At 42.9% G+C, this 27,717-nt stretch overlaps 1 protein-coding gene across 3 annotated transcripts in view; it reads right to left on the reverse strand.

Moving 5' to 3' along the window:
• ZFTA (zinc finger translocation associated) overlaps nucleotides 1-24,544 on the reverse strand; it is a 43,498-nt gene extending 18,954 nt beyond the window's left edge. The window contains exons 1-2 of one of the 3 annotated variants that reach the window (XM_066582758.1): nucleotides 24,196-24,544; nucleotides 5,857-6,324 (exon numbers count right to left, since the gene is read on the reverse strand). In XM_066582758.1, coding sequence (XP_066438855.1) covers nucleotides 5,857-6,324; nucleotides 24,196-24,349 — 622 coding nt within the window. In that variant the 5' untranslated portion in view covers nucleotides 24,350-24,544. The remainder of the gene's footprint in view (nucleotides 1-5,856; nucleotides 6,325-24,195) is intronic. The other 2 variants (XM_066582755.1, XM_066582757.1) reach the window with 2 other exon arrangements.
• Nucleotides 24,545-27,717: the final 3,173 nt, after the last annotated feature.

A 27,717-nucleotide genomic window follows, 5' to 3' on the forward strand; every position in this document is an offset into this window, starting at 1 on the left:
AATGTTGATATTACTACAAAAACCCTTTTGAATGTTTGTTTAAATCTATTAGGGACTAGGAGAATAATTTCTGTAATTTATAAGATGCTCTTGCCTGTAACAGAGAAGTTGCTTTATATGCAGCAGTGGGAGAAAGACACCGGGAAAGTGCTTCATCTTCACCATTGGCACAAACCACAGCTGAACAATCTATTAACATGTCGCTCGAGGAAGACGGGTGGAAGGTCCTGCTCCGGTAGTTTATGGTGCCAGCTAGACTGTCACGCATGTATTCTGGGGTATCGCCATATTGCTTTAGAAAATGTGGTGAGAAGGACACCATGTATGGTGGTAATGCACAACTGCTTGCAAATTTTGGATCCGTATTTATCACATGGTCTACTGTGTTACAGAAGTTAATCTTAAGAAAGATCCAGCACAAGTTCTGTTTAATGCTCCTATCCCTGATATTTCAAGAACCACCAGTTAATTTGCTACATCTTTTTAGCAGCTAGAAGCACTCTGGCCAAGAGATGGGAAACAAGTTCCATTCCTTTACAGCTGGTCAAGGATAAACTAAGGTGTGGAGCGTGGCTTGCTTATGACCGAGTGAGTCGCATGTTTGTGGAACTTCTGAAAACCCCACTACTTGCCAACACAGCAGACATCCCAGGACCCGATTTTTCCCCTCATAGGTCATAGAAAGGCACCTGACAGCCCGCAACAGCCTCCTGGCAAAGAGGGCGATAGGAGCAGTTCCTCTGTCCCTCTCAAGACCTGACTGGTGGTCGCGTGGAGCTCATTATGGCGCCAGCGGGGATACAGTGGCTCCTCCCTCACTGCGGACTCAGCTGCTATTCTGAAGGCTTCAGCAGACACTTGTTCACCCGGCAAGGGCTATTTTTGATAATTCCACGGTGGCACAGAGGGAGGTGGCCTGTGTGAGCTCAACTCCTGGATCCTCAGCTAGTATGCTTCTCACGTCAGCTCCTCTGCTTCTCCCTCCATATGCGTAGTCAGACTTGCAGAAGTTCAGCCATGAGGGAACAGTTTTGAGGAGGTATGAGATATGAGCTTGCGCCTATCTCTCCTACTACAAGTGGCAGTTTGGAAGAGTCCCTCTCCTTCCCTGCCCCTTCTCCAGGGGACCCTGACTAGTCCTTATATCCCCAAGAACCTGTTCCCATTCCTCCCTGACACCAGATAGAGTTGATGACTAGAATTGGAAGGCCTACATATGGGCATTACGCACTAAAATGGAGACTGATGTTCCATTGCAAAGGCTGGATGCCTCTCACAAGAAGGACATTTCTGCCTTACAACATGATATACAACATGTGGGCCACAGACTTGCGACGGTAGAGGACACACAGGAAAAAAATAATGGACACTATAAACTCTCATAAATATTTATGCATTTAGATGACTCGGAGAACAGTCATTGTAGAAATAACCTCCGCATTAGAGGCCTCAGTGAGGATGCTGATACTTCTCAGTTGGAGTTACAGGCTCAAATTTTTTTCAATAACCTTCGCTCCCCCAAGGAGCATCATGGCAAACAGTCGGGATAAACCTCAACCTCATGAACCACAGCCTGGATGCACTGAGGATATCTTGTTTGGTTTCTTTATGGATTAATGTCTGTGGTTCTCTATAATATTCTCTTTGTCCTCATCTTTCTATGGGTTTTCCTGTATAAGATCTGTGGGTTATGTCTGTACCTTCAAAAATATTTTCAATTTTGTTAATAAGTAGCTGGGGTGATTAAGGAAGCAAGCCACCCCACCCCAATTGGTATTATAGCATAGTGCCTTGGTCACCCAACGTTCTGGCTCCCCTTTCTGTCTTCTAACAGTGGATGAAAAGAAGGCTTTCGATGGAGTAAATTGGTAATTTTTGGAAAAGAAAATTGGAGTTGACCTCATATGAGGGAATGAATGATGGGATTATACAGTAAACCCACTGCCAGAGTTTGTGTCAATGATTCCCATTTCAGATTCAGAATGGCACAAGACTAGGATGCCCCGTCTCCAATCTTTTATATCTTAACCATGCAATCCCTGACCAATGCAATCTGACAAAATGACTCCATAAGCGGTGCAATGGTGGGCTAAACTGAAATACCGGAGTCCCACCTGGGGCTTGTATGCAATATTTACATTTAAGGGGCTTTGAAAAATCTCTTGACACCTGAAGTTAACACAATTAAGCCCCTCACTCCCTTCACAGAGCTATGTATGTCCTCAGATTTTCCTACACATCTGAATTCCTTGTTGTACAAGATGCTGCTGTCTCGGGAGACAGGGGACGAAGCTCCAGGGTTTATTATAGAGAGAGCCTGGTTGATGCTTCATCCCGGAGTTCTGACAAAAAGCTTATATTCTAATAGATAAAGTGGTGGTTTTATGCAAAAGAACTTCAGATTCTACCTCGGTGGTATAGAATACACAAGAAATTGCATAAAATGTTTAATCAGATTGCCTCCATTTGCTAGAGATGCTCCAGGAGTCCTGGCAGTATGGTTCACATGCTACTCTTTGGCATGATATTGTGGAATTGTATAACTACTCATGCGGCTTGTCTGTAGTACTATCTCCTAAGGCTGCCCTATTATCTATCTTTGCAGACTCTGTTTCCCACATCAAGAAGTGCTTACTCGTTTCTTCCCCTTGTCACTAGACAAGTTATTCCCAGGCTGTGGCGCTCCACCACCTCCCCCTCCAGGGTTATGTGGGTTGAGATGATGAATACCCTTATGCGTTATAAAGAGATGAGAGCGGATGAGAATAAAGTCCACTCCTGCTTCTATGCCACCTGGCAGCCCTAGATTTCCATCCTGCGTCTCTGAGATTTAATGAATGGATCTTAACAGGGCTAATCAAGACACAAGCTGTTTTATCTCATGATGGACAAGAGTCAACATTGTTTAGTGGCACTGACCTTTTGCTGCTTCTACCTCCCACTTTCTTCTTCCCCTTTTATAGTGTTTTGTTTCAATCACTTTGTACTTTCAATATTTTTTAGAAAATGTAAAGACAGAAGTGATTCTTGAACATGTCTTAAAATATGTTCTTAATGGACTTTAACATAACTGTTTATACAGATTTGCTGTTTATTTGTGACAATGGTGCCTTACTAAAAACGTTTTGAACGTAAATAAATGAAATGTTAGAACCTAAAAAAAAAAGAATGAATTAAAGGTTGATAAATGTTCAATGTTCATCTCACTGCATACCTTGTCTACATATGAGGCCATCTGGGCCCCTTAGATATCATACATGGGGGACTTCCCTGGTTGATCCCTAATCGGGTACAAGTTTCCCTTAGAACGGGGAAATAGCCTTTGAATTTTCCATCTCCTCCCTTTCCCCTGCCTTCCACTCTCTCATCTGTCTGGTCTCTCCCTTGTGTATCCAATTAGACTTAGATGTGCCTTATTTTTTTTTATACAGTATCTTTATATAGGTTTGTACTCTTCAAAACTTAAGAAAAAAATTATTGAAAGTAAAATTGCCAAGTAATAGAGATGAGCGAACGTACTCGGATAGGCACTACTCGTCCGAGTAATGTGCCTTATCCGAGTACCGCTGTGTTCGTGCTGAAAGATTCGGGGCGCTCCGCTGCTGACAGGTGAGTCGGAGCGGGGAGCGGGGCAGAGCGGCCGGGAGAGAAGGAGAGAAAGATCTCCCCTCCGTTCCTCCCCGCTCTCCCCTGCAGCTCCCCGCTCCGCAGCGCGTCCCGAATCTTTGAGCATGAACACAGCGGTACTCGGATAAGGCACATTACTCGGACGAGTAGTGCCTATCCGAGTACGTTCGCTCATCTCTACCAAGTAAGGTGAAATGCAAAAATCGCAATTGCGTCTTTCTGGGGGAAGGGAATAGTTTTTATGGTGTATAGAGTGTGGCAAAAATATCATGTTAACTTTATTCTGTGGGTCAGCAAGATTACAGAGATACCAAATGTATATAGTTTCTTTGATTGCACTACTTTAAAAAAAATGTATATATAAAAAAGAAAAACTGTCGCCATCTTCTCATCACCATATCTTTCATATTTTTCCATCACTTGTGTGAGGGCTTTTTTTCTGCAGGACAACGTGTAGATTTCTATTGGTACCATTTTACTGAATACTTTGGCGCTGTCATTGAAATGAATGGATCAACAGTGCACATTCATGTCCTCTGCTCCATCCATGTGGGGACAGCAAAATTCCTGTTCTTAGAATTGGTGGGGGTCCCAGCAGTTGAACCCCCAATGATCAAAGTCATCCCCTGTGAATAACTTTATATCTTCATACAAGCCCTTTAATACGATTGTTTGGGCCACATACAGTTTGCATATTTTAACAATTGCTTTTTGGACCACATAATAAAATGGATCATTCAATAAACGACCAAACTTTGACCAATCAATACCTTTACACAGTGCAGTAATTGGAAAAAAACATTCTTACAAATGTTTGCTCGGCCAATTATCTACACATGTAAAAGGCCTTTAAAGCAGCACAGATTTTCAACAGGGATAAGTAATAAGAGTAACTACAGACTGGTCCATGGACCATGATAACATAAGCAAAGAAGTGTCTTCACATTAAAATTTATGATTCTCCGTCCCAAAGATCCACCCTAATACATTTTCACCGTCACATCCCTTTCAATCAATTGGATCGATCAAGATTTATCCTCACTCTTCAAAGGCTATATTGTAGCGGACTTACACCCCATAACATGGAGTAAACAAAGAATAGTAGACCGAGCAGCCAGTTGGACACTCTAGGTGCCAATTGTTAACTTCCTTAGATATCAAAAGAAAAACCTAGAAAGTTAAAGGACCACTCCGGTGATTCACTTATTATGCAGCTATTCCCCCCATTATACATAAGTGAGCTAGTGTTACCTTAGTTAGTTATTTCTGTCAAATTCCTGGCCTCTTTTCGTTCAAATGGACATGTGATCTGAATTCCAACCAACTCTGACCCGGTCAGTTATTACGCCTGAAATTAGTCAATTTCTCAGTTTGTGTGAGGCTATTACATAATTCCTATCATAGAAACTACCTAAAAGGGGACACAGATACTCCTATCACAGTTGTTGCTGATGATCACACAGCCCTTATCACATAGTTATAATACAGATCACAGCTCATCCTCCTTACTATACACTTATGGTTTGTAGCTTATTTAGGTGACTCTAGACGGTAATGATAAATTGTTCCCCCAGCAGGCAGAAATGGTAGAGCCTCAGCTAATGCTGTGCTGATGCATGATGGAAGAGATGTGAAACTGAAAGATAGTGCCTGATAAGCATCAGACAGAAGGCTGCACTGCAGAGAGTAGCTGAAATACACAAAGAACTCCAGAGCGTGACATGGGTGGAAAAATGTGCTTTCGCCAGAGTGGCCCTTTAAGCGCCAGCAGCAAATTACTAAATTATAGTAAAAGTGAACAAATTTTCTACAGATTTGTCGGCTATTATTCCTCTCAAATTATAAACTCTGATCAACAGCTCCTTCTTTCATATTTTTCTGTGCCTGTTACAATATTTGACATTTGTCTCGTAATACAGGGAAACATCTTTGAGACAACCACAAAAATTACATTGAAGAATGGTCTTCAAGAGAGGTGATTCTCTCAAAGATGGTGGCCAGTATGCAAAACATATGGCCAAGCTGAAAATTCGGCACAGGATATCTGGTCTAGATAAAGGGGTGGTAATGTCTTTTAAGACGTGGTCTGTTGGAAAGGTTTCATGTTTTCAATTTTTGGTGCAACACTTTTTCGCCATTCAATAAGTAATTAGAACAACAACTTTACTGTGGAAGTTGCTAACTGAAACCAGTCAAACATTCATAACTAGCAGACTATCACAAAATTACCTGCCACGTGCTCCTCACTTCCAGCAAGTGTCTGAGCATCAACACATAAGTGCGCATCCCAGCTACCAATGATGACCTCCTTCTCGCAAGGAGTCCAGTTGAGGGAATAAGGGTGCTTCTGGCGTATGTGTCTCTTGATGGTGCTGAGTTTTAAAGTGGCCAGAGAACTGCCACAAACCATACAGATCATACTATGGGAGCGGGCATTAAAGTCCATCAAATACTCTAGTCTCCAGTGATTATGGTAGTAACGCCTGTGGTCTTTTCCAGGGATTCGGCTATTTCCTGGCCGGGAAGCCCTTTCTTCATAGGTCTCTTGCCCTGCTACTCCTCCGACGTTGTTTCGTCCCTCACTACTACTATCTGGGGAACTCCAATCAAAAGAGGCAGAACCTGGAAAAAGCCCGCCAGGAAATGAATCAGATGGATCTGGGTACATGGCATCTATTGAGCTTGCATAACTTGTATCTAAAAAAAAAAAAAAATAATATAAAAGTAAAAAAGCATGTGGTTAAAAATGACAGACCACAACAGACAAAAGTATCTCTACAAAGAGGAGAAAAATGATCCTATGTATACTATATATTTATTTACCTTCAGATTACTTGGTTTGTAAATGGAACTTTACTACATCTATTAGATTTTTACGCAATTCTTGGGTATTAACTACATATTATATGGAACAATAACACAACAGACCTGTGATGTATCTTAGGGCTAATGCCTACGGACGGATTTATGCCGCGTTCTCCACGACGGAATAACGCAGATATTAGGTTCTTTTGAATCTAATCGCTCAGTCCTCACATGCGGGATTCTGTCACGGATTTACGCCGCGGAAAAAAAAAATATTGCAGTATGTTATATTTTACCGCGTTTTTCCACGGCGGGAATATAGTATTAATGGAGACAGCAGAAAAACGCGGTTAAAGAAACGCGTTTTTCCGCGATCGCCAGCGGGGACTTTTTTCTTTATCCTTGCGGCGTAAAAGCGTGGGTAATGCTCCGTCCATGGGCATGAGCCCTTAAGAAGATGGAAATTTTTACGACACATAGAAATATAAAACTACCCTACTACAGAGTAGTGGATTAAAAAAAGAAGAAACATTTTAATAACATTACATTTAAAAATTCAGTACATTTAAAATTGGCTGTACGTGGTAACCCCTTTAACCCCTAACAATCACATTATAGTTTTAAAAGACCCTCCTGAAAATATCACTTTTTTATTGTGCATTTTGAATTTGTCTTACGTAAATATATTTGGCGCAGACCTCAGTCGACTTAAGTGCATTTTTAAACCCTAAGGCCGAATGCCCACAGACGAATTATCACTGCGGAATTCGCAGTCAGACACCAACCGCGAATTCTGCAGCAATGTTCATCCATAGACATGCTGGGGTAAACAATTTTCCCTTGCCCACGAGCGAAAATCAACAGCAATTTCCGCTCGCGGGGGAGAATTGCAACATGTTCTATTCTGTGCGGAAGTATCGCTGGACAGACGGCTGCCATTACAGTCAGTGGAAGCCACCCGTCCCGCGATACTTCTGCTGTGAGCACTTCGGAAGTACAGCGAGAATCTGTGTCACAGCCCAGCGCCGGCGTATCATGCGCTGCGCTGCAGTGCGCATCGGCTTGCTGGGCTAGACACTCGCAGCGTATCTGGAGAGGTGAATATAGGGTCTCTGGGGGTGTCGGCTCTGATTCCGCTGCGATATTTCGCAGTCAGAATCTGATCTATTCGTGGGCATGAGGCCTTAATGGCATAACTAATTTTAGCCTTAAAGGGGTTGTCCAGTTGTAAGCTATTAATGGCCTATCCTCAGGATACATCATCAATAGTAGATTAACGGTGGATGCATTGCCAGGGACCCTCACCAATTAGCTACTCGCTCAGACCTGTGTACTTGTACACTGCGCTGATTTCCGCAGAAAGCCGACAGCTCAGTCCTCACTGCAGTGACCAGGCTTGGTATTGCAGGCCCATCTTGCATTGAAGTGAATGGGAAATTGGCCTGCAACACCCAGCCTGGCCACCGCAGTGAGAACAGCGCTATCTGCTTCCTGCAAAAATCAACTCATTGTATAAACACACAGACTCAGCAAACAACTGTTCGGCCGGGTAGCAGATCCATGCTGATGTATTTTGGATCGCCTATCCTACTGATAGGCCATCAGTAGTTTATAACTGGACAACCTCTTTAAGAACCAGTAAATCATTTACCCTTTTGTGTTACAGCAGTCTGAACTTTTATTTTTTTGTCAGTGTAGCTATACAAGACCTTGAATTTGGCAGGGCTTTTATATTTTACGACTTTTGCATAATATAAACATTTTTCTTATGTGTTTTTTTACCAAGACTTTTTGTGTGTCACCACATTCCAAGTCCAAAACATTTTTATTTTTCCTTAAATAAATCTGTATGAGGGCTTGTTTCTTTGTGGAACAACTTGGAGTTTTTATTGATACCATTTTGAGGTATTATTTTAGGGGTTAATTTCTGTGCTGGATAAATGATATAATATTTTATAGCATAAGATTTTATTGACATGGTGATATTGATTATATAGTTTTTTGTGTGTTTATTTTTCAATATTAAAAGTCTTGTGTAAGGGGAGATGAAAACTTTTAACTTCTGTCAAAAAGGTTTAGATGCCAATGACTGCAGCATCTGCAGGGTTAAATTGCATAGGAGTTATTGGATGAGCAAGTCTTCATTTTTCTGGGAGACAAACCCCATATGTGACAATGAGAGTGTAAATATGCTCTCTGATTGATTGTGACATGTTAACATGAAGAAAAGTCCACATCACTCCTCTCCAGGGACAGGGGGAAAGACAGGAGAATCACAAATCTTCTCTACTGCTGGTTTGTCCCCCTCCCTTTCTCTGTCTGCTCTGTACACATAGACTGAAAAGTGACAACTGTAAATTCAGTATTCTTGATCCCACTTCAAATGACTGCATCTCCAGTTCTTTCAATGCTAAGGACAAGCTTCTTGTGTCATTTTAAAGACAAGAATCGGTAGTTCTGACAGAACCAAGGCTACAGCCATTTGAATTAGAGCAAGCTCTCTTCATTTAAAACTGTTATGTGCTCACCTTGCAGAACACACAGAGCTTGCTCTAAACTATAAGGGGATTAAAAGGAAGCAGATATAAGTTTTGTATTTTTATGCCCCCCAAACCACCATCAGTACCTAATATTTCTGCTCCTCCACACTCCAAATGGATTCTTAAGGCCCATATAGACGGGGCGAGTGTCCAGCAAACGATGCTCGACACTCGTCCCCGCACATACTAGCTCCTGTGCTGCTGCATGGGAGCTAGGATCGTTAGCTCTCAGCGGGAAGGCTGCAGGAGATTTCTCTCCTCGCGCTCCCCCGCCCCTCTCCACTGACATAACATAGCATCCGTTCAGTACTGAACGGCTGCTATTTACACTGAGAGATTAGCGATCTGCTCATCGTCTATCGTTTATGCTGCATAAACGATGGATGATAAACAGATCGCTAATCGCTCAGTGCAAATAGCAACTGTTCGGTACTGAACGTCCACTATGTTAAGGCAATGGAGAGGGGCGGGGGAGCGCGAGGAGAGAAATCTCTTCCTGCCGCCCCGCTATGACCAATGATACTAGCTCCCGTGTAGGTGAACCGTTTGCCCGACACTCGTGCTGTCTAAATGGGCCTTAAGTAGTCCAAAGAGCTGCCTCCTTACCACAAAAATGTTGATACCTCTACTTGTCATTTGCAAATTAGTACTCTGCAGTCACAGAGGTGGAGATGCTGCTGAAAGAAGCTAACCCTTTCCAATCCAATGCCGGGCCTGCTCCAACATCATTTTCCTCCACAGTTTCGATGTCGGGACAGGCCGACACTGCAGTGCAGGGGTGCATCTGCACCCGTTCATCAGAGACATTGGGTGCAGATACACTCCTGCACTGGTCCTCATCAAGGACCCCAGAGGAGAAGGCAGAAAGGGTTTTTAAGAGTCCGGGGGGGGAGAAAGAGTCCGCAGGTGAAGATGACCCCGGTCGTAAACACAATAGGATAAGGTAGAAAGAACCCCGCGCTCCTTAGCAGTTTGGATAAAAGAGAAACTATGAATCAACTATTAGTAAGGACAGTAGAACTGTAGAGGAGCCCTGTGTAAAAACAGCAATCCAGGTTCGTCCTCAATAAACCAGAACAGGTACTGGAGGTTTTCAATTACAGCTTGTTTATAAGCAGACAAATGAATGTAGACAAAGATAGGGGTCAGTGCTGAGCCAATAAAGTGCAACGCGTTTCAGAGCTAATATTGCTCCTTTATCACGCTCAAATCTTATGGTATTGTCTTTGCAGACAATGTTCCTGTTCTTGTTTATTGAGGACTAATCTGGATTTAGGAGTCTCGTTTTTACACAGGGCTCCTCTACTAAGTAAGTTCTATTGTCCTTACTAATAATTGTTCCATAGTCTCTCTGTTATGTAAACTGCTAAGGAGCGCGGGGTTCTTTCTACCTTATAGACATCTCTCAACCCCAATTCAACAAACATGCTAGTGCATGCCCTCATCATCTCCCGTCTTGACTACTGTAACACCCTTCTTTGTGGCCTCCCATCCAATGCTCTTGTACCCATCCAATCCATCATCAACTCTGCTGCCCAGCTTACCACCTCTCTTTCTGTTGCTCCATTGCCTCTCACCTCTGCCAATCACTTCAATGGCTGCCAGGTACCCAGTGAATCCAGTTCAAGGTATTATCAATGACATACAAGAATATTAATAACATGTCCCCTTCATACATCTCCAACCTAATCTCTCAATACCTCCCCATACGTAACCTCCAGTCGTCGCAAGACCTCCTCCTTTGCGCTCCCCAAGTGAACTTCTCACATAATCGGCTCCGGGATTTCTACGGTGGGTCACCTATACTCTGGAACTCACTACCTCAACCCATCGGGATCTCTATCACCTGGGAAAGCTTCAAAAGGAACCTGAAATCCCATCTCTTCAGACAAGCCTGCAACCTACAGTAACCCTGCTACCACCATATGATGAACACCTTCTACCCCCAACTACTGTCTCCTTCCCTTTCCCCTGTTTACTGTAAGCCCCCTTGTGGGCACTGTCCTCTATTCCCTCTGCATCAATTTGTTAGCCATTTAGTAGGAGGTTTATAACTTCTGTTCTTTTATATATGTATGTAGTGGAACTTATTTAAACACCTATGTTTTCATTTGAACAGCACCATGAAATTAATGTTACTTTGAAATAAATACTAATAATATACAAATCATGCAACAAACAGTAAAATGGTAAAGCGTATAAGCCATAAACTAAACTAATCTGATCAGCTTATATGAGGAGGTAAGTTCTAGAATGGACCAAAGCGAATCACTGGATGTCATATCTTGATTTTTCAAGATACTGTGCGCATAAAAGGTTGGTATATAAAATGAGAATGTTTGGTCTGGGTGAGAATGTGAGTAAGGGGGTAAGTAACTGGTCAGTGATAGAAAGCAGATGGCGGTTATAAATGGTACACCGTTACAGTGGGTTACCACAAGGGGCAGTACTCAGCACTATTCTTTTAAATATAATTATTAATGACCCAATAGAAGAATTGTGCAGTAAAATATCAATATTTGCAGATGATACAAAACTACGTACAGTAATTAACACAAGAGAGGACCATAAGGATCTGCACAAGCTGGAGGCTTCGGCAGAAAAATGGCCATGAGGTTTCAACACTGATAAAAGTAAGGCTATGGATTCAGGAAGGAAAAATACATATAGTGAAACCTCTAAAAAAAAACAACTGAGACCTACTCCTTATTCAGACCAGATTTCTTGCGGCAGATTTTCAATTCCACTGTATAGTATATATACTGGCTATCTCATGGAAGAAGACCCCCTTGAAGACTACTTTTCCATGCAATTTTGGCTAACTGACTTTACTGTACCAGACTAAATGGAAAAACGATAGGTACACAGCTGACAAGGAAAGGGACTTAGGAATTTTAGTTGACAGTAAAAACTTAAAGATTCCCTTCAGGCCAAACAAAAAAAAAAAAAAAATACTATATAGGCAAATGTACAGTTACAAGAAAAAAAAGGCTTAGGGAACCCTTCAGTATTACTTTGCCTTCTGTATCAATATTGAGATATTTTCCAATTGGGTTTGTCTATATTAGTGACTCAAGTCCCTTTTAAATGAGACAAGTGGCTGGTAAACGATGCTCGACAATTGCCCCCGTGCTGCTACACAGGAGCAAGGCTCGCTGACAGTGCGGCCAGCAGAGAGGCGGGGCGGCTGGAGGTGACTTCCCGCCCCTCTCCATTCACTATAAGTAGCGGCTGTTCAGTACTGAACGGCTGCTGTATACACCGAATGATGGTCCTTCGGATTTTAAGCATGCTGAAAACAGAACTGGAGGATTCTCATCTAGTCATTCAGTTTCTGCATGCTTTTACACACACTCCCGCATGGTTTTGAACAACCAGAACAATAATCGTCCCGTGTAAAATGGCCTTTAGACTACAATCTAACTAAACTAATAAACAGTTGCACTGTTCATGCCTTTTATTGAGTACATTGCATAAACAGCCACAGTGCAGGGAGAAAAAGGGAACCCTTGAATATCAAAGAAAAAAAAAACCTTTATAAGATCCTTTAACAGCAGTCACCACCAAAGATGTCCTATACCTGCAAATAAAATGTGCACATTGATGAGGAGTTTTGGATCATTCTTCCCTGCAATTTATTTCAGACCATCAATATTTCTGAGATGCCTTGAATGCACAGCTTTTTTCAGGTCATGCCACAACATTTCATTACGGTTAAAGCAACCCTCTGGGTCCCAGTACAAAATGTTTTCTAGGCACCGGAGGAAGGGACATACTAATAGACAATTGCTGCACAGTTTGCATTAGGTACTCAGAGGATTGTGATAGCTCTCTCAAAAGACCAAAACTGTGCCGTTTTTTGAGCGATAATCGTCGTGTGTAACTGCATTGACATCGTGCAGCTTTCGTTAAGCCGTCGCTCATCGTTGTCTTTCAACATGCTGAAAGATCAGCGATTAGTTATCAGGAATTCACAGCTGGATACAGCTGATACTATTGTTTCAGCTGTATCCCGCTCCCTGATGACAGGCTGGGTATGAAGAATAGAACGGTCCGGCTCTGTTCTCCATACCCTGCACGGGACGCTCGACTGTATAACAGCCAGCGCACTCTGAGCGGTGAACAGCTGGGAGCAGAAGACAAGCGGGGACACCGCTTCCTCCGCTCGGAGCACAAGGTGATCGCTTAATGTTTGAGCGATCATCTTGTGCTGTAAATGACACGATTATCGCTTAACTCTCCCACCCCCTGCTGGTTCCTGGACAAAAATTTGTTTTGGGACCAGAAGGTCATTTTAAAGTGACATTCCTGACATTCCTTTATATTTATCTTGTTGCATCACCAAACGTCTCTTCAGCTTGAGGTCGGAAAATGCTGCCCTTACAATCCCCTGTAAATTGTTTTGACACCTTAGAATCCATTGCTCCCTCAATGGTCACGGGGCGTTCAGGCCCTGTAGCAGCAAAACAGCCCCAAACCATAATGCTCCCTCTACCAAGCTTCACAGTTGGGATGAGGTTTTGGCGTAGTTGGCAAGTGTACTTCCCTCCAAACACAGCATTGTGAATTTATGGTTAATAGTTCCACATTTGTTGCATCTGTTCATAGAACAATTTCCCAGAAGCACAGTGGAACATCCAGGTGGTCTCAAGCAAACTTCAGATGGGTCGTAATGGCTTTTGGACGTCCTGTCTCTCCCTGCATTGTGGATGCTTACTTGGTGTGCTCAATAAAAGACAAATAGTACAACTGTTTGCATTTGTCTATAATTATGACTTAAATAACAATCAAGACTACATATTATAAGTAATCAATGAAGAGATCCATGCAATTCCAGAGGGTTTACTTTTTTCTTGCAACTGTACCAGCAATAATTACACATCTATAGCACAGCAAAGAAAAACAGCTGTATTCAAGTTGCATAAAAGGGACTTGTTATTTTGTACAGCACCAACTTATTCCAAAGCACTTTCAGGCAATTTATTACCCCCCAGTAAGGTGGGTACTCATTTTACCACCCTGGGAAAGATGGAAGGCTGAGTCAACCTTGAGCCAGCTACCATGTGTGGATTGAACTCGCAACCTTCAGGTCGTGAGCGAGAGCTTAGGATTACATTCTGCTGCCTTAACACTCTGCGCCAGACAAGTCATATAGCTGCTCTGTGTGCAGCCAGGGCTAGGGCTCTACAACAACTTATGGCATCGCGGAATAATACTAGGATTCACAAAAGACCTGAAGGTTTCCCTAAGGAAAATAGTCCCAGACATCTACCCCCCAAAGGGAAACTAGTTGCTAATCACGGGTGATCAAAAGTTACCATGGACCAGTACCTACATCTTCACTGGAAGGGTACCACATAGAATCACAGAATGGTAGAGTTGGAAGAGACCTCTAGTCCAACCCCCTGCTCAGTGAAGGATTCACTAAATCATCCCAGACAGATGTCTATCGGGCCTCTGTATGAAGGCTTCCATTGGGGGAGAACTCCCCACCTCCCGTGGCAACCTGTTCCATTCATTGATCACCCTCACTGTCAGAAAGTGTTTTCTAATATCTAATTTGTGTCTCCTCCCTTTCAGTTTCATCCTATTGCTTCTGGTCTGTCCTTGTGCAAATGAGAATAGGGCTGATCCCCCTGCACTGTGACAGCCCTTCAGAAATGTGTAGACAACTATTAAGTTTCCTCTCAGCCTTCTTTTTTGCAATGTAAACATTCCCAGATCCTTTAATCGTTCCTCATAGGACATGGTTTGCAGACCTCTCACCATCCTGGTAGCTGTTCCCTTGAACTTGCTCCAGTCTCTCTATGTCTTTTTTTTTTTAATTGGGGTATCCAGATGCAGTATTCCACATGACCAAGGAAGATAGAGGGGAATAATTACCTCACGCGAGCTAGACTCTATGCTTCTTTTAATATATCCCAGAATTGTTTGCCTTTTTTCTGCTGCATCACACTGTTGACTCATGTTCAGGCAATGATCTGTTAGTATACCTAAGTCTTTTACAAATGTGCTCTGTATGTGATTTTTTCATTTTTCTTGCACAGATGTAGAACTTTGCAATTTTCCCTGTTAAATACTTTTCTGCTTACTGTTCAAGCTTGTCTAGATCTTTTTGAATCTACTTTTACTCTCTACTCTAGTGTTAGCTATCCCTCCTAGCTTTGTGTCGTCAGCAAATCTGATCAGTTTCCCCTAAATTCCCTAATCTAGAGCATTTATAAAAATGTTGAACACCACTGGGCCCAGCACTGAGCCTTATGGTATCCCACTTGAAACATTTCTCCATTTGTGTGTGCAGCCATTTATAAGCCCTCTTTGAGTGCAATCATTCAACCAGTTGTGAATCCACCTAACAGTTGCCTTGTCAATTCCATATTTGGTCATTCTTTTTAATAAGTATGGTATGAGATACTTTGTCAAATGCTTTACTAAAGTCTAGATATACTACTGCATTTCCCTAATCCACCCAGTTTATGATTCTGTCATAGAAGGAAATTAGATTTGTCTGGCTTGACCTGTTTGTTACAAACCCATGCTGACTCTGGTTAATTACTCTTGGTGCGGTCAGTGATGAGCAGGCTGAACGATTCCGCCAAAATTTGAATGTCATGGAGGGACGGTATCAGGATAGATAGGATGTACATATAATGGCCGAGTATTGTTGGAACATTAGGCGAGATTGTCCATAGGTTGAACACTCTAGGAAAAGCTATAAGCTTAAATTTTTACCTTAACTGCTACGGTACTACTTGCACACAAGTTGACGCATGAAAACAATACGTATATCCTTTTTATGGACAAGATGACTTTAAATAAATATTAGATTCAGGTAATTTTTAGATTTTTCATTGTGTAAGATCTAAGTCAACAAAAATTGTGTTCTTCAGTGTTCACTTTTGTTTGTTTGAACGATAATCATTCCGCCTAAACGCAGCATAAGTGTTCCCTCGCCATCTCTGTAATGTTATTACCACATGATACCATGATTTATTTTTTTTTACCGCAGAAACCATATGGTCTAAAAGAATCATTCAAAAACAGCACTGATTCATGTTAAAACTGCATGGCAGAATGGTTTTCAGTGGCTACACGTGGCCTTACCCAAAAAGAAAAATCGAGTGTTTTAAGAAGTCCTTGGAGCTGAAGAATGAAAATACCAGAACTGCTGGATCTTGGCACATGTAGCCCATTATAGTCAATAAACTGTGTGCCCTCAAGTGCTTCAACGACTAAGCTTCTCTGCAGCAATGATCCTAAACAAAGCCAAACTAGGGTTGTCTCAACTGGACAACCTCCACTAAAATATCACCCAATTTAAGGGCCACTCCAGCGAAAACACATTTTTCCATCACTACTCCTTTCCCGATTGCCTGTCACACTCCGGAGGTCTCCTTATATTGCAGGTAATTCCATGCAGTGCAGCCTCCTTACTGATGCTTATCAGACAACATTATTGGTGGTGAGATTTTTGCTTTCACTTTCACATCAATCCCATGACCCATCAGCACAGCCTTAGATAGAGAGTGTACCATCTCTGCCTGCTGGGTGGACAGTTTAAATATCAGCTGCACACAGGCGGATTCTGCAGCACACACCGCCCCATAGCATGCTATGAAAAAAACACTACATGAGTGGAAATCAACTGCAATTTTCCACTTGCTAAGGAAAAATCACAGCATGCTCCATCTGCGTACGGATTCCACACGGACAGTTTCCATTGAAGTCAATGGAAGCCATCCAACCCGCAGCCCTTCTGCAATGACATTACGGAAAGGTTGCGGATTCTGCATCATCGCCTAGTGACGACGCAGGAAAAGCAGGGATTTGGGGGGGGGGGGCACCTCTACTGCGCATGCTGACGGCTCACTCTGCGGACCATCCACAGTACAGTAAAGAACAAGAAATGTCAGGTACAGGCGGATGATGGCTGGGCACAGGGTCGAATTCCACTGTGGGCTCTCGCGTGCGGAATCCAACCAGGCCATGTGCAGCCGGCCTACTTCTCATTACCGTTTATATACCTCTAAACAAGCTACATATTATTAGTATACAGTCAGGAGGATGAGCTGTGATCTCCTCTATTATAACTGTGTGATCATCATCAGTAACTGTGACAAGAGTGTATATGTCCCTGTCTAAGCAATTTCTGTGGTAGGGTCAATCACAGGGATTATGTTGACTGAAAAACCGACTAATTAGAGAACACATACACCTAAGTAAATCTGAGCTGGTCAGAACTGAGATCATATAACCATCTGAGGAGAAAGAGGCTGGGAGTTTCAGATAGAAAAGAATAACCAAACGAACGTAACACTAGCTGAATTTTATATACTCGGAAACCTAACTACATAATGAATTAAAAAAATAAAACAAAAAAAATCACTAGAGTGGCCCTTTAATAGGTCAAATGGACTGGGATTGTCCAGGCTTAATAGCCTCTTTAATGCAGGGTGGGATAATCTCCAGGTAGTCAATGTACTTAGAAATTTGCTAGTGGCACATTTTGGGATGCTTTCTATTGATATCTACAAAATTCAAACTGCCTCCTAAACACTACCTCACTGGCTCATTTTTCCAATTATATGGAAAAGAAAATTGGCGGCTTTATATATTCTGGTGATCATGGGTGGTGTTCAAGGCCGTTTATTGTGCTTTTTAGTTAAAAATAAATAAATCACTGCAAAACTATAGTCATTCTTTAACGCCATGAATTTGGAGCATTACATGCGGGAGCCAAGGCCAGGATCTGCGGCCATGATAGTGGTGCAGAATTTTACATGGATTATGTTCATTTGAAATTGGAATTTAAGGAGCCTTCCATCTAGAAAACCCCTGTAAAATACTCCATCAGTGCTGACAGCTATTACAATGGAAATGGCAGCTGCCAGTTGTTCATTTACTCCTACATATCCGGAGAAATAACAGGAATGGTACAACACAGAGGGTGGAGAGTTTTGAAACTGTCCAAAATCAAAAACTGTCTTTGTTCCCTATAGTAACCAATCACAGCTCAGCTTTCGTTCCTCATACTGTTCCTGAAAAACAAAAGCTGCTCTGTGATTGGTTGCTATGGGCAACAAAGGCAGTTTTCATAAATCTGTTCCAGAGCCCCTTTATAAGCATTAGAACTAATGGGGTTCTCCAGAAGCATGAAATCAATGACCTAACCTTAAAGGGGGTTTCTAATACAATTGATGACCTATCCTCAGGATAAATTATCATCAGTTGACCGAATGCATCTGTGTAGTGGCACAGCGGGTCCTACAGAACTCTCACGGTACACTTGCCCTGTCTCACCTGTTTGGATGCCGTTACTATATTTTTGAATACCTACTCTAGATACGTCTTCAGAGAATTGTAAAGTTCATCCGTTGTTGCAAAATACCAAAGTAAGTAAATCTGCTCACTCTCAGATTACTAAACTAAACTGGACTTGTCTCTGTTATTTCTGTGCCATTATCCAGAGTGTTTAAACTAAAGTGTGGCATCATCGTGACAAAGTCTAGGCTTCCAGCCATACCTACAGTAAGTTCATTGGGGCATTACATCTGCTACTCGGGCCACCGGCTAATCAGGTGTCCGCCGTCAGCCCCGCGATACATAGGGATCAGATTGGAAGCCAATGCTCTGACCTCTGTGTAGTGGCCGGCGCAGCTCTCATTGATTTCAATGGGAGCTGCGCCTGCAGTCACAAGTAATGATTACAGCACAGGGGTTGGAGCAGTGGATCCAATCCAAGCCCTGTGTAATACAGTGCTGACAACGGACTCCTGAGCAGTGAAGTCTGAGGATAGCTCATCAATAGTATTTACTCTGAAAAACCACTTTACGCCATAAGGCACACATTTACATCCTGAGCGCATGGGGTGTGTAAGGAGAGGTATTGGGAACCAATCCAGCTTCATAAACGACAGATTCCGGCTGTCTTTGACAGCTGACACCCACCCACAACAGCCACAATCAGCAGCAGTTACATGCCCCAGTTAGGCTAGGGTCACACAGGGCGGATTTGTTGCGGTTTTGCTGCGGTTTTTCCGTTGTGGTTTTGACGCAGAAGAACTGCTTCTGCGGCAAAACCGCTTCAAAGGTTAATTTAGGCTTGCGGATTTTTTCCGCAGCGCTTTTTTACTTTTGTCGCGTATTTGGTGCGGTTTTGGCTGCGTCCATAGAGGTCTATGGACAAAAAAAGCGCTGCAGAAACGACCAAAGAATGAACATGCTGCATCTTTTAAAACCGCGACACAGTTGCATTTCCGCACTGCGGCTGTGCGGAAAAAATCCGTCCTGTGAGAACAGCTTTTTGGCAAATCTCATTTGTGCTGCATTGCACTGCAAACGCAGCGGTTTTGCAGCAGTGCAGATATGCAACGGCAATCCGCGGCAAATCCGCCCTGTGTGACCCCAGCCTTAGTGTTCAGTGGTCCTTAATGCCCATCACAATAGATACAAGGGGTCATTTGGTTGCCATGGCAGCTTGGGGTCTTCTTGAATCCCTCAGGGTTGCCATGACTGATTATCTTGGCAAAGCTTTATAGACTGCCTGTAAAAACTCATTATAATGCAATACTTTGGTATTGCATTATACTGTATGAGCAAACAAAAGATCACAAGACCAAGTACCCTTTGTGCACTAAAGATAAATAAAAAGTAAAAAAAAAAGTTATTAACTCAAAAAAGTTTAAAAAGGAATAACAGTTTTTAAAATAGCTTTTCCCCATATTTAGAATTTTCAAAATTCAAAAAAAAAAAAACATATTTGACTTTGCTGCATCCATAAAAGGATGAGCTATCAAAGTAATGCATTATTTTTCCTGCACGGCGAACTTCATCAGAAAGAGTAAATGCACTGTGGGATCAGGGTTCCATTTTGGTGGAGTCGGAGTTCATAGAAATGTACTGACTCCGCCTTATATATGTTGTAAATTTCCATTCATAGGAATTTAGGAAAGCTTTGAAATGTCCTATAAATATATGCTCTATTCATCTCAGCAATATTTTTGATAAATGGGGACTAACTAGGATGTGGTAACAGCAACAGAAAGTCAGTTGTTGTCTTTCCTCTCCAATAGACTAAGTATCCTTATGGTGCTTCTTCAAGGCTTTTAGTTGAAAGAAAGCACGAGTCATATATGAAGGGCTCGGGAGCCTGGGAAATTGAGGAGTCGGAGTTAGAGGTTTGGCTTACCAACTCCACAGTCTTGGCCAGAATTGCGCTGCTCTGGTCACCCCGTCAAGAAGAAAAAAATGTAATAAAAAGCAATCATATAGTCATGAACTCCAGAATGGTACCAAAAGAAACTACAGGACGTCCCGCAAAAAAACATACAACTACATCGACGGAAGAATAAAAAAATGTATGGCGGTCAGAAGATGGCGGCGGAAAATGTTATTTTTTTTTCAAAAATACGTTATTTTTTTTAAAAAACACAGCAAAAATAACTAAATTTGGTATTGCAGTAATCGTACTGACCCACAGAATAAAATTGTCATGTCATTTGTGTCGCAGTGTGTGTGCCATAAAAACAAGACTCCCCAAAGATGGAGAAATTGCATTTTTTTGGCCATTTCACTCCACTTAGAAATGTTTTAAAAGTTTCTCAGTATTTGATATGGTACAATAAGTGGTAGCATTTAAAATACAACTCGTCCCGCAAGAAACAAGTCCTCAGAAAAGACCAAGCTTTTTCTTCCTTAACTGGAGGAGAACACAAAGAGAACATACAAACTCCATGCAGTGGTTGTCCTTGGATCAGATTTGAACTTGGAACCCCAATGCTGCAAGACAATAGTGCTAACCACTGAGTCACCAAAGAGAGGAGCAGAGGGAAAGAAAGAGCTTAGAGAGAAATAAAGAGAGAGAATAAAGAGAAAGAAGAGAAGAGAATAAAGAGAAAGAAGAGAAGAGAATAAAGAGAAAGAAGAGAAGAGAATAAAGAGAAAGAAGAGAAGAGAATAAAGAGAAAGAAGAGAAGAGAATAAAGAGAAAGAAGAGAAGAGAATAAAGAGAAAGAAGAGAAGAGAATAAAGAGAAAGAAGAGAAGAGAATAAAGAGAAAGAAGAGAATAGAGAAAGAAGAGAAGAATAAAGAGAGAAGAGAGGAGAGAATAAAGAGAAGAGAGGAGAGAAGAGAGGAGAGAAGAGAGGAGAGAAGAGAGGAGAGAAGAGAGGAGAGAAGAGAGGAGAGAAGAGAGGAGAGAAGAGAGGAGAGAAGAGAGGAGAGAAGAGAGGAGAGAAGAGAGAAGAGAGAAGAGAGGAGAGAAGAGAGGAGAGAAGAGAGGAGAGAAGAGAGAAGAGATGAGAGAAGAGAGAGAGAAGAGAGGAGAGAATAGAGAGAGAAGAGAGAGAGAAGAGAGGAGAGAATAGAGGAGAGAATAGAGAGAGACGAGAGGAGAGAATAGAGAGAGACGAGAGGAGAGAATAGAGAGAGACGAGAGGAGAGAATAGAGAGAGACGAGAGGAGAGAATAGAGAGAGACGAGAGGAGAGAATAGAGAGAGACGAGAGGAGAGAATAGAGAGAGACGAGAGGAGAGAATAGAGAGAGACGAGAGGAGAGAATAGAGAGAGACGAGAGGAGAGAATAGAGAGAGACGAGAGGAGAGAATAGAGAGAGACGAGAGGAGAGAATAGAGAGAGACGAGAGGAGAGAATAGAGAGAGACGAGAGGAGAGAATAGAGAGAGACGAGAGGAGAGAATAGAGAGAGACGAGAGGAGAGAATAGAGAGAGACGAGAGGAGAGAATAGAGAGAGACGAGAGGAGAGAATAGAGAGAGACGAGAGGAGAGAATAGAGAGAGACGAGAGGAGAGAATAGAGAGAGACGAGAGGAGAGAATAGAGAGAGACGAGAGGAGAGAATAGAGAGAGACGAGAGGAGAGAATAGAGAGAGACGAGAGGAGAGAATAGAGAGAGACGAGAGGAGAGAATAGAGAGAGACGAGAGGAGAGAATAGAGAGAGAAGAGAGGAGAGAATAGAGAGAGAAGAGAGGAGAGAATAGAGAGAGACGAGAGGAGAGAATAGAGAGAGAAGAGAGGAGAGAATAGAGAGAGACGAGAGGAGAGAATAGAGAGAGACGAGAGGAGAGAATAGAGAGAGACGAGAGGAGAGAATAGAGAGAGACGAGAGGAGAGAATAGAGAGAGACGAGAGGAGAGAATAGAGAGAGACGAGAGGAGAGAATAGAGAGAGACGAGAGGAGAGAATAGAGAGAGACGAGAGGAGAGAATAGAGAGAGACAAGAGGAGAGAATAGAGAGAGACGAGAGGAGAGAATAGAGAGAGACGAGAGGAGAGAATAGAGAGAGACGAGAGGAGAGAATAGAGAGAGAAGAGAATAGAGAGAGAAGAGAGGAGAGAATAGAGAGAGAAGAGAGGAGAGAATAGAGAGAGAAGAGAGGAGAGAATAGAGAGAGAAGAGAGGAGAGAATAGAGAGAGAAGAGAGGAGAGAATAGAGAGAGAAGAGAGGAGAGAATAGGGAGAGAAGAGAGGAGAGAATAGGGAGAGAATAGGGAGAGAAGAGAGGAGAGAAGAGAGGAGAGAAGAGAGGAGAGAAGAGAGGAGAGAAGAGAGGAGAGAAGAGAGAAGAGAGGAGAGAAGAGAGGAGAGAAGAGAGAGAGAAGAGAGAGAGAAGAGAGAGGAGAATAGAGAGAGAGAGGAGAGAATAAATAGAGAGAGAGGAGAGAATAAATAGAGAGAGAGGAGAGAATAAATAGAGAGAGAGGAGAGAATAAATAGAGAGAGAGGAGAGAATAAATAGAGAGAGAGGAGAGAATAAATAGAGAGAGAGGAGAGAATAAATAGAGAGAGAGGAGAGAATAAATAGAGAGAGAGGAGAGAATAAATAGAGAGAGGAGAGAATAAATAGAGAGAGGAGAGAATAAATAGAGAGAGGAGAGAGAATAAAGAGAGAGAGGAGAGAGAATAAAGAGAGAGAGGAGAGAGAATAAAGAGAGAGAGGAGAGAGAATAAAGAGAGAGAGGAGAGAGAATAAAGAGAGAGAGGAGAGAATAAAGAGAGAGAGGAGAGAATAAAGACAGAGAGGAAAGAATAAAGACAGAGAGGAAAGAATAAAGACAGAGAGGAGAGAATAAAGACAGAGAGGAGAGAATAAAGAGAGAAAGGAGAGAATAAAGAGAGAAAGACAGAGAAAAAAGAGAAAGAAAAAAAGAAACAAAAAAAAAGAAATAAGAAAAGGTGGAGCAGAGGAAGAGAGGCCGGAGGAGCAGAGGAAAGAGATGGTCTCCTTCTCCGCCTCTGGAGCTAGAGGAAGAAGGAAGGAGAAGCATGGTTGCTCAGTCTATCACTCTTGTCTTGCAGCACTGGGGTCATAGGTAAAAAACTGATCAAGGACAACATCTGCATGGAGTTTGTATAATCTTTTTTTTGTTTCTTCTTGTTCTTCTTCAGAGAGGAAGAAAAAGCCTGGTGGCTCAGTCGTTGGCACTTCACCCCTGGAGTTCCAGGTTCAAATTTGACTAAGGACAACATCTGTATGGAGTTTTTCAGATTTGAACCTGGACCTCCAGCACTACTCAGGAAGCTCCTGTGGTGCAGAAGGACAATATTCACTCTTGTAGGGGTTTGGTTGGCTCATTCCTATCAGGCTCCACAAGATATGGAAAGCATTGTTTTGGGTTTCTTTACGGATCCATGTTATAAAACTATCAAAAAACCCTGGAAGGAACATGTTATGATCCACTTATTTACGTTTCACTTCTGTTTTGATTATTTCAATTTTAAGCAAAACTGAATGTAGTAAATGTAACCTTCCATCACGGAATAATGTGAAGTGCTCCAAAATTCCAAGGAAAAACAAAAGTAGCAGTGTTGCAGAACCGTGAGCGGGTAATGACGTCACTGCTCATTGCGCATCTTAAATCTCTACCTAGGAAGGCTGCCGTTACCAAACAGCTGGGGAACCACAAGTTCTAGACCAAAATCACAAACATGTTGTATGTGCAGACACAGAATCACTAGGCATAAAACACGAGGAATCCACAACTATTATGTATTATACAGCACTACAGCTGTGCGGGGACTACAAGTCCCAGGACGTCATGCAAGCAGCCGGAGCCTCCCTGCAGCGGTCGGGCCCGCCAGTGTGCACGTCACGAGTGATCATCCAGCATGTAGTACTCCTCTACAGACACTAGGTGTCGCCAGACTCCCTGCCTTGCAGCTACCGCCATGTGTCACCTATCGCTATCAGCCTCAGCCACTCACCCCCTGCGGCCTCCTCCTTTATTCCCACCATCGGACTGTCCTGCTCTAGGCTGCCGCTCCTGGATGACGATTCCCCGGCCGGGCCCGTCTTGGGCCCCGTCGCCACTTCCGGTTCTTCTTCCTTAAACTTAGCGCGTTGCATATCTTCCGCCATTGTTCACCTTCCGCCCTCTTTGTCCGTTTCCCCGCTCCTCAGGCCTCACCGCACACAACAGTTGCACTAAGGGCCCGAGGTACACGCCACACAGCACCGCACAGGAGGGCGGGGCTATCGCCTGACGCCACGGAAGGGGCAGGGCCATGCAGCGCCGCACAGGACTGAGGGGAGGGAACATGGCGTCATTGGAGAAGCCTGTCGTACAGCGCCGCACAGGACTGAGGAGGCGGGGCTATGACGTCACGGGACTGGATGAGGCGCCGCACAGGATGGGGGCGGGCACATAGCGTCACGTGGGCGGGCTGCTCACCGTCATGGTGCCGCACGGGACGGGGGGAGGAGACGGGGCACCCTGCGGGCTGAGCTGCCGGCTGCTCTTCTGCAAGGCTGCGCAAATGCTGTAACCCGTGCAGAGGTCACGGCACAGAGCCCTGCTGCCATGTAATGTTCTGCTCCTCTATGCTCCTAAATTCTCTGCAGCTCAGTGTTCTGAAATGTTCTGCAGATTTCTAGCCTGAGGCTCTGTTCACACTAGATGGATACGCTGCAGAATTTCCAGTGCACAATCCGTAGCCCCTCGACATCCCAGCAAGATAAATGAGTTGTAGTGATTTTTCGTCTACACGGAACAGAAAATATCTGTTGTGTTTGCAAAGCGGACTTTAATGTAGCAGCGTCTAGCGTGTTTTCTGTACGTTTCCACAGCAGAATTTAACGTAAAGGTAACATAAAAGCCAAATCCCCGAGGGTTGGTTGCATTGCAGATTTTTCCTCCAATGACGCAGTTGAGTAAACGAACAGAAATCAAAGTCGCACAAAACCCCCCCCCAAAAAGCCCCATTAACCAAGAAAAACACAAAATCTGCAGGAAACAGCAACTTTATGACTTGTGGATTTCAGGAGGGTTATCGACTGCCCTGCAGAAATTGCGCAGTGCCTCCGTCCTAAAGGAACGCTAGATATGCTGCAGAGTTCTCTTCCAGAACGCGCTGCTGCTAGGAGTTTTGGAGTTTAGGGTGCCTTCATACGGACTGGTTGCACCCAACAGTCTTGGGCACAGTATATGCTGGGAAATAAGAGTCGCTCGTGCAAATAACGGGTTTTATTTTCCTGTGAGTTTCGTGTGTCTCGCAATGCACAAAACTTGCACGATTTTCTCGCCCGTGTGAATCCGCCATGACTGTCACTAAATGTCCCACCTGTGATATAACCTGCTCTGCATCCTGATGTCTGCAACAAAATGCGCCAAACTTTTCCTGTATCAAATGCTATACAGATATGCATGAAAAAGTTTGGTACCATGTTAGCCAGTAGAGCAAAATTTGATTGTTCCCAGCAAGAGAAATCAAGTAATCTTGTAGATATGGTTCCTTTTAATGGCTAAAATAATACATAATGTTAATGCTAGCTTCCGAACCTACGCAGGGTTCTTCTTCAGGCTTAAATGAAATAGATTTAAAGAGGCATGCATATATATATACACACACATACTTATGACAAAGCACAGACATGGATGTGATTAATTTGCACTTAAAAGAATACTAAAACAGAAATACAAACATCTTCAAAAAAGTCACAGATAAAGATGTGAAGGTTTTATGGTCCCTGAATTAGTGTTCAGGGGGTCACCAGGCTAGCAGTATTATCTGTGCTTCAGATGTCACATACTTCCCAAGCATGAATCCTCCTGAAGGCACACCTTGAGGCCAGTGGGGTTGCCTCTGAATCTATGTTACAACTCACAAGATTCATCCTCACACACAATTACTTCTCCTTTGGCAAAGAGATATTCCTGCAACTCGCTGGAACCACCATGGGCAGTAAAATGGCACTGCTATATGCCAAACTTTTTATGGCAAAACTGGAGAGTGACTTTCTGGCCTCCTGCTCCAGCTAAGCATTGGCCTACTTCAGCTACATTGATGACATCATAATCATCTGGACCAACACCGAACAAGAACTAGTAAAATTCCATGAGAGATTCAAAGCATTCCACCCCACCATAAACCTGACATTAGGCTACTCGTATACCGAAATCAACTTTTTGGACTACACCATAAAAATTTCAAACAACTACGTACAGACATCCTATACCAAAAACCGATTGATCGGCCCACATACCTCAGATGGGACAGTTCCCATCCTAAGCACATCAAAAAGTCCATTGTCTGCAGCCAGGCCTTAAGAAACAACCGGATCTACTCCAATCTGACAGACAGAGAAAAACATCTATACTATCTTAAAAGGATGTTTTTAAATCAGGGCTACCATCCCACCTCATTCGATGACCAAATAACCAGAGCCACCAGAAACCCCAGAAATCAACTGCTCCAATACAGAGAAGGAAATGACTGTGCACCTTTAGTAGTGACCTACAATTCACAGCTAAAGGTGCTAAGGAAAACCACAAAGAAACTCCATCATACCCTACACAAGGATGACCGTCTGAAAACCATATTCCCGGACCCTCCCCTTCTGTGTTACAGGCAACCTCCAAGTCTGAGGAACTTTATAATCAGAAGTGCATTGCCCCCTGACACACAAAAGGGAACTTATCCCTGCAATGTAAGGAGCTGCAAGACCTACTCACGTGTACTGACCACGGCCAGGATACAAATCCCCAACACACGGTAGGACTATAAGATCCCGGGGACATTTACATGTTCCATGTCCAATGTTGTGTACCTGATCATGTGCAGTAAATGTCCTGTTGGGAGGCCTTTTAGTAAAAGAAACAGGACAAAAGCTGAAAGCGAGGATGAGATTGCATCACCACATGATTGAAGAGAGAAAGAGAGAATTACCTATGGCCGAGCACTTTTCTAGCCACGGACACAACATAGAAGATATGAAAGTTATTATACTGAAAAACAATTTCAAATCACAGCAGCACAGAAGAACTTTGGAATATAAATTTATAACAACTTTTGACATTTTCAAGAGCGGGTTAAATTGTCCACGAGGGTTCATGCATGACTGGGAAATATGAGATATCTATAGCACAGATAACACTGCTGGCCTGGTGACACCCCCAACACTAATTCAGGGACCATAAAAGCTTCACTCCCTTATCAGTAACTTTTTAAAGATGTTTGTATTTCTGAGGCAGTATTCTTTGAAGTGCAAATTAATCACATCCATGTCTGTGCCTTGTCATAAGTATGTCTGTATATATATGCATGCCTCTTCGGATCTATTTAGTTTAAGCCTGAAGCAGAACCCTGTGTAGGTTCAAAAGCTCGCATTAACATCATATATTTTTGTTAGCCATTAACCACTTAATGAAGCGGCCCTTTTTTTCCATTTCCGTTTTTTCCTTCCCCCCTTTTAAAAAATCGTAACTCCTTTATTTATCCATCGACGTC

Source organism: Eleutherodactylus coqui, chromosome 11, assembly GCF_035609145.1.
Source record: "Eleutherodactylus coqui strain aEleCoq1 chromosome 11, aEleCoq1.hap1, whole genome shotgun sequence".
Lineage (NCBI taxonomy): Eukaryota > Metazoa > Chordata > Amphibia > Anura > Eleutherodactylidae > Eleutherodactylus > Eleutherodactylus coqui.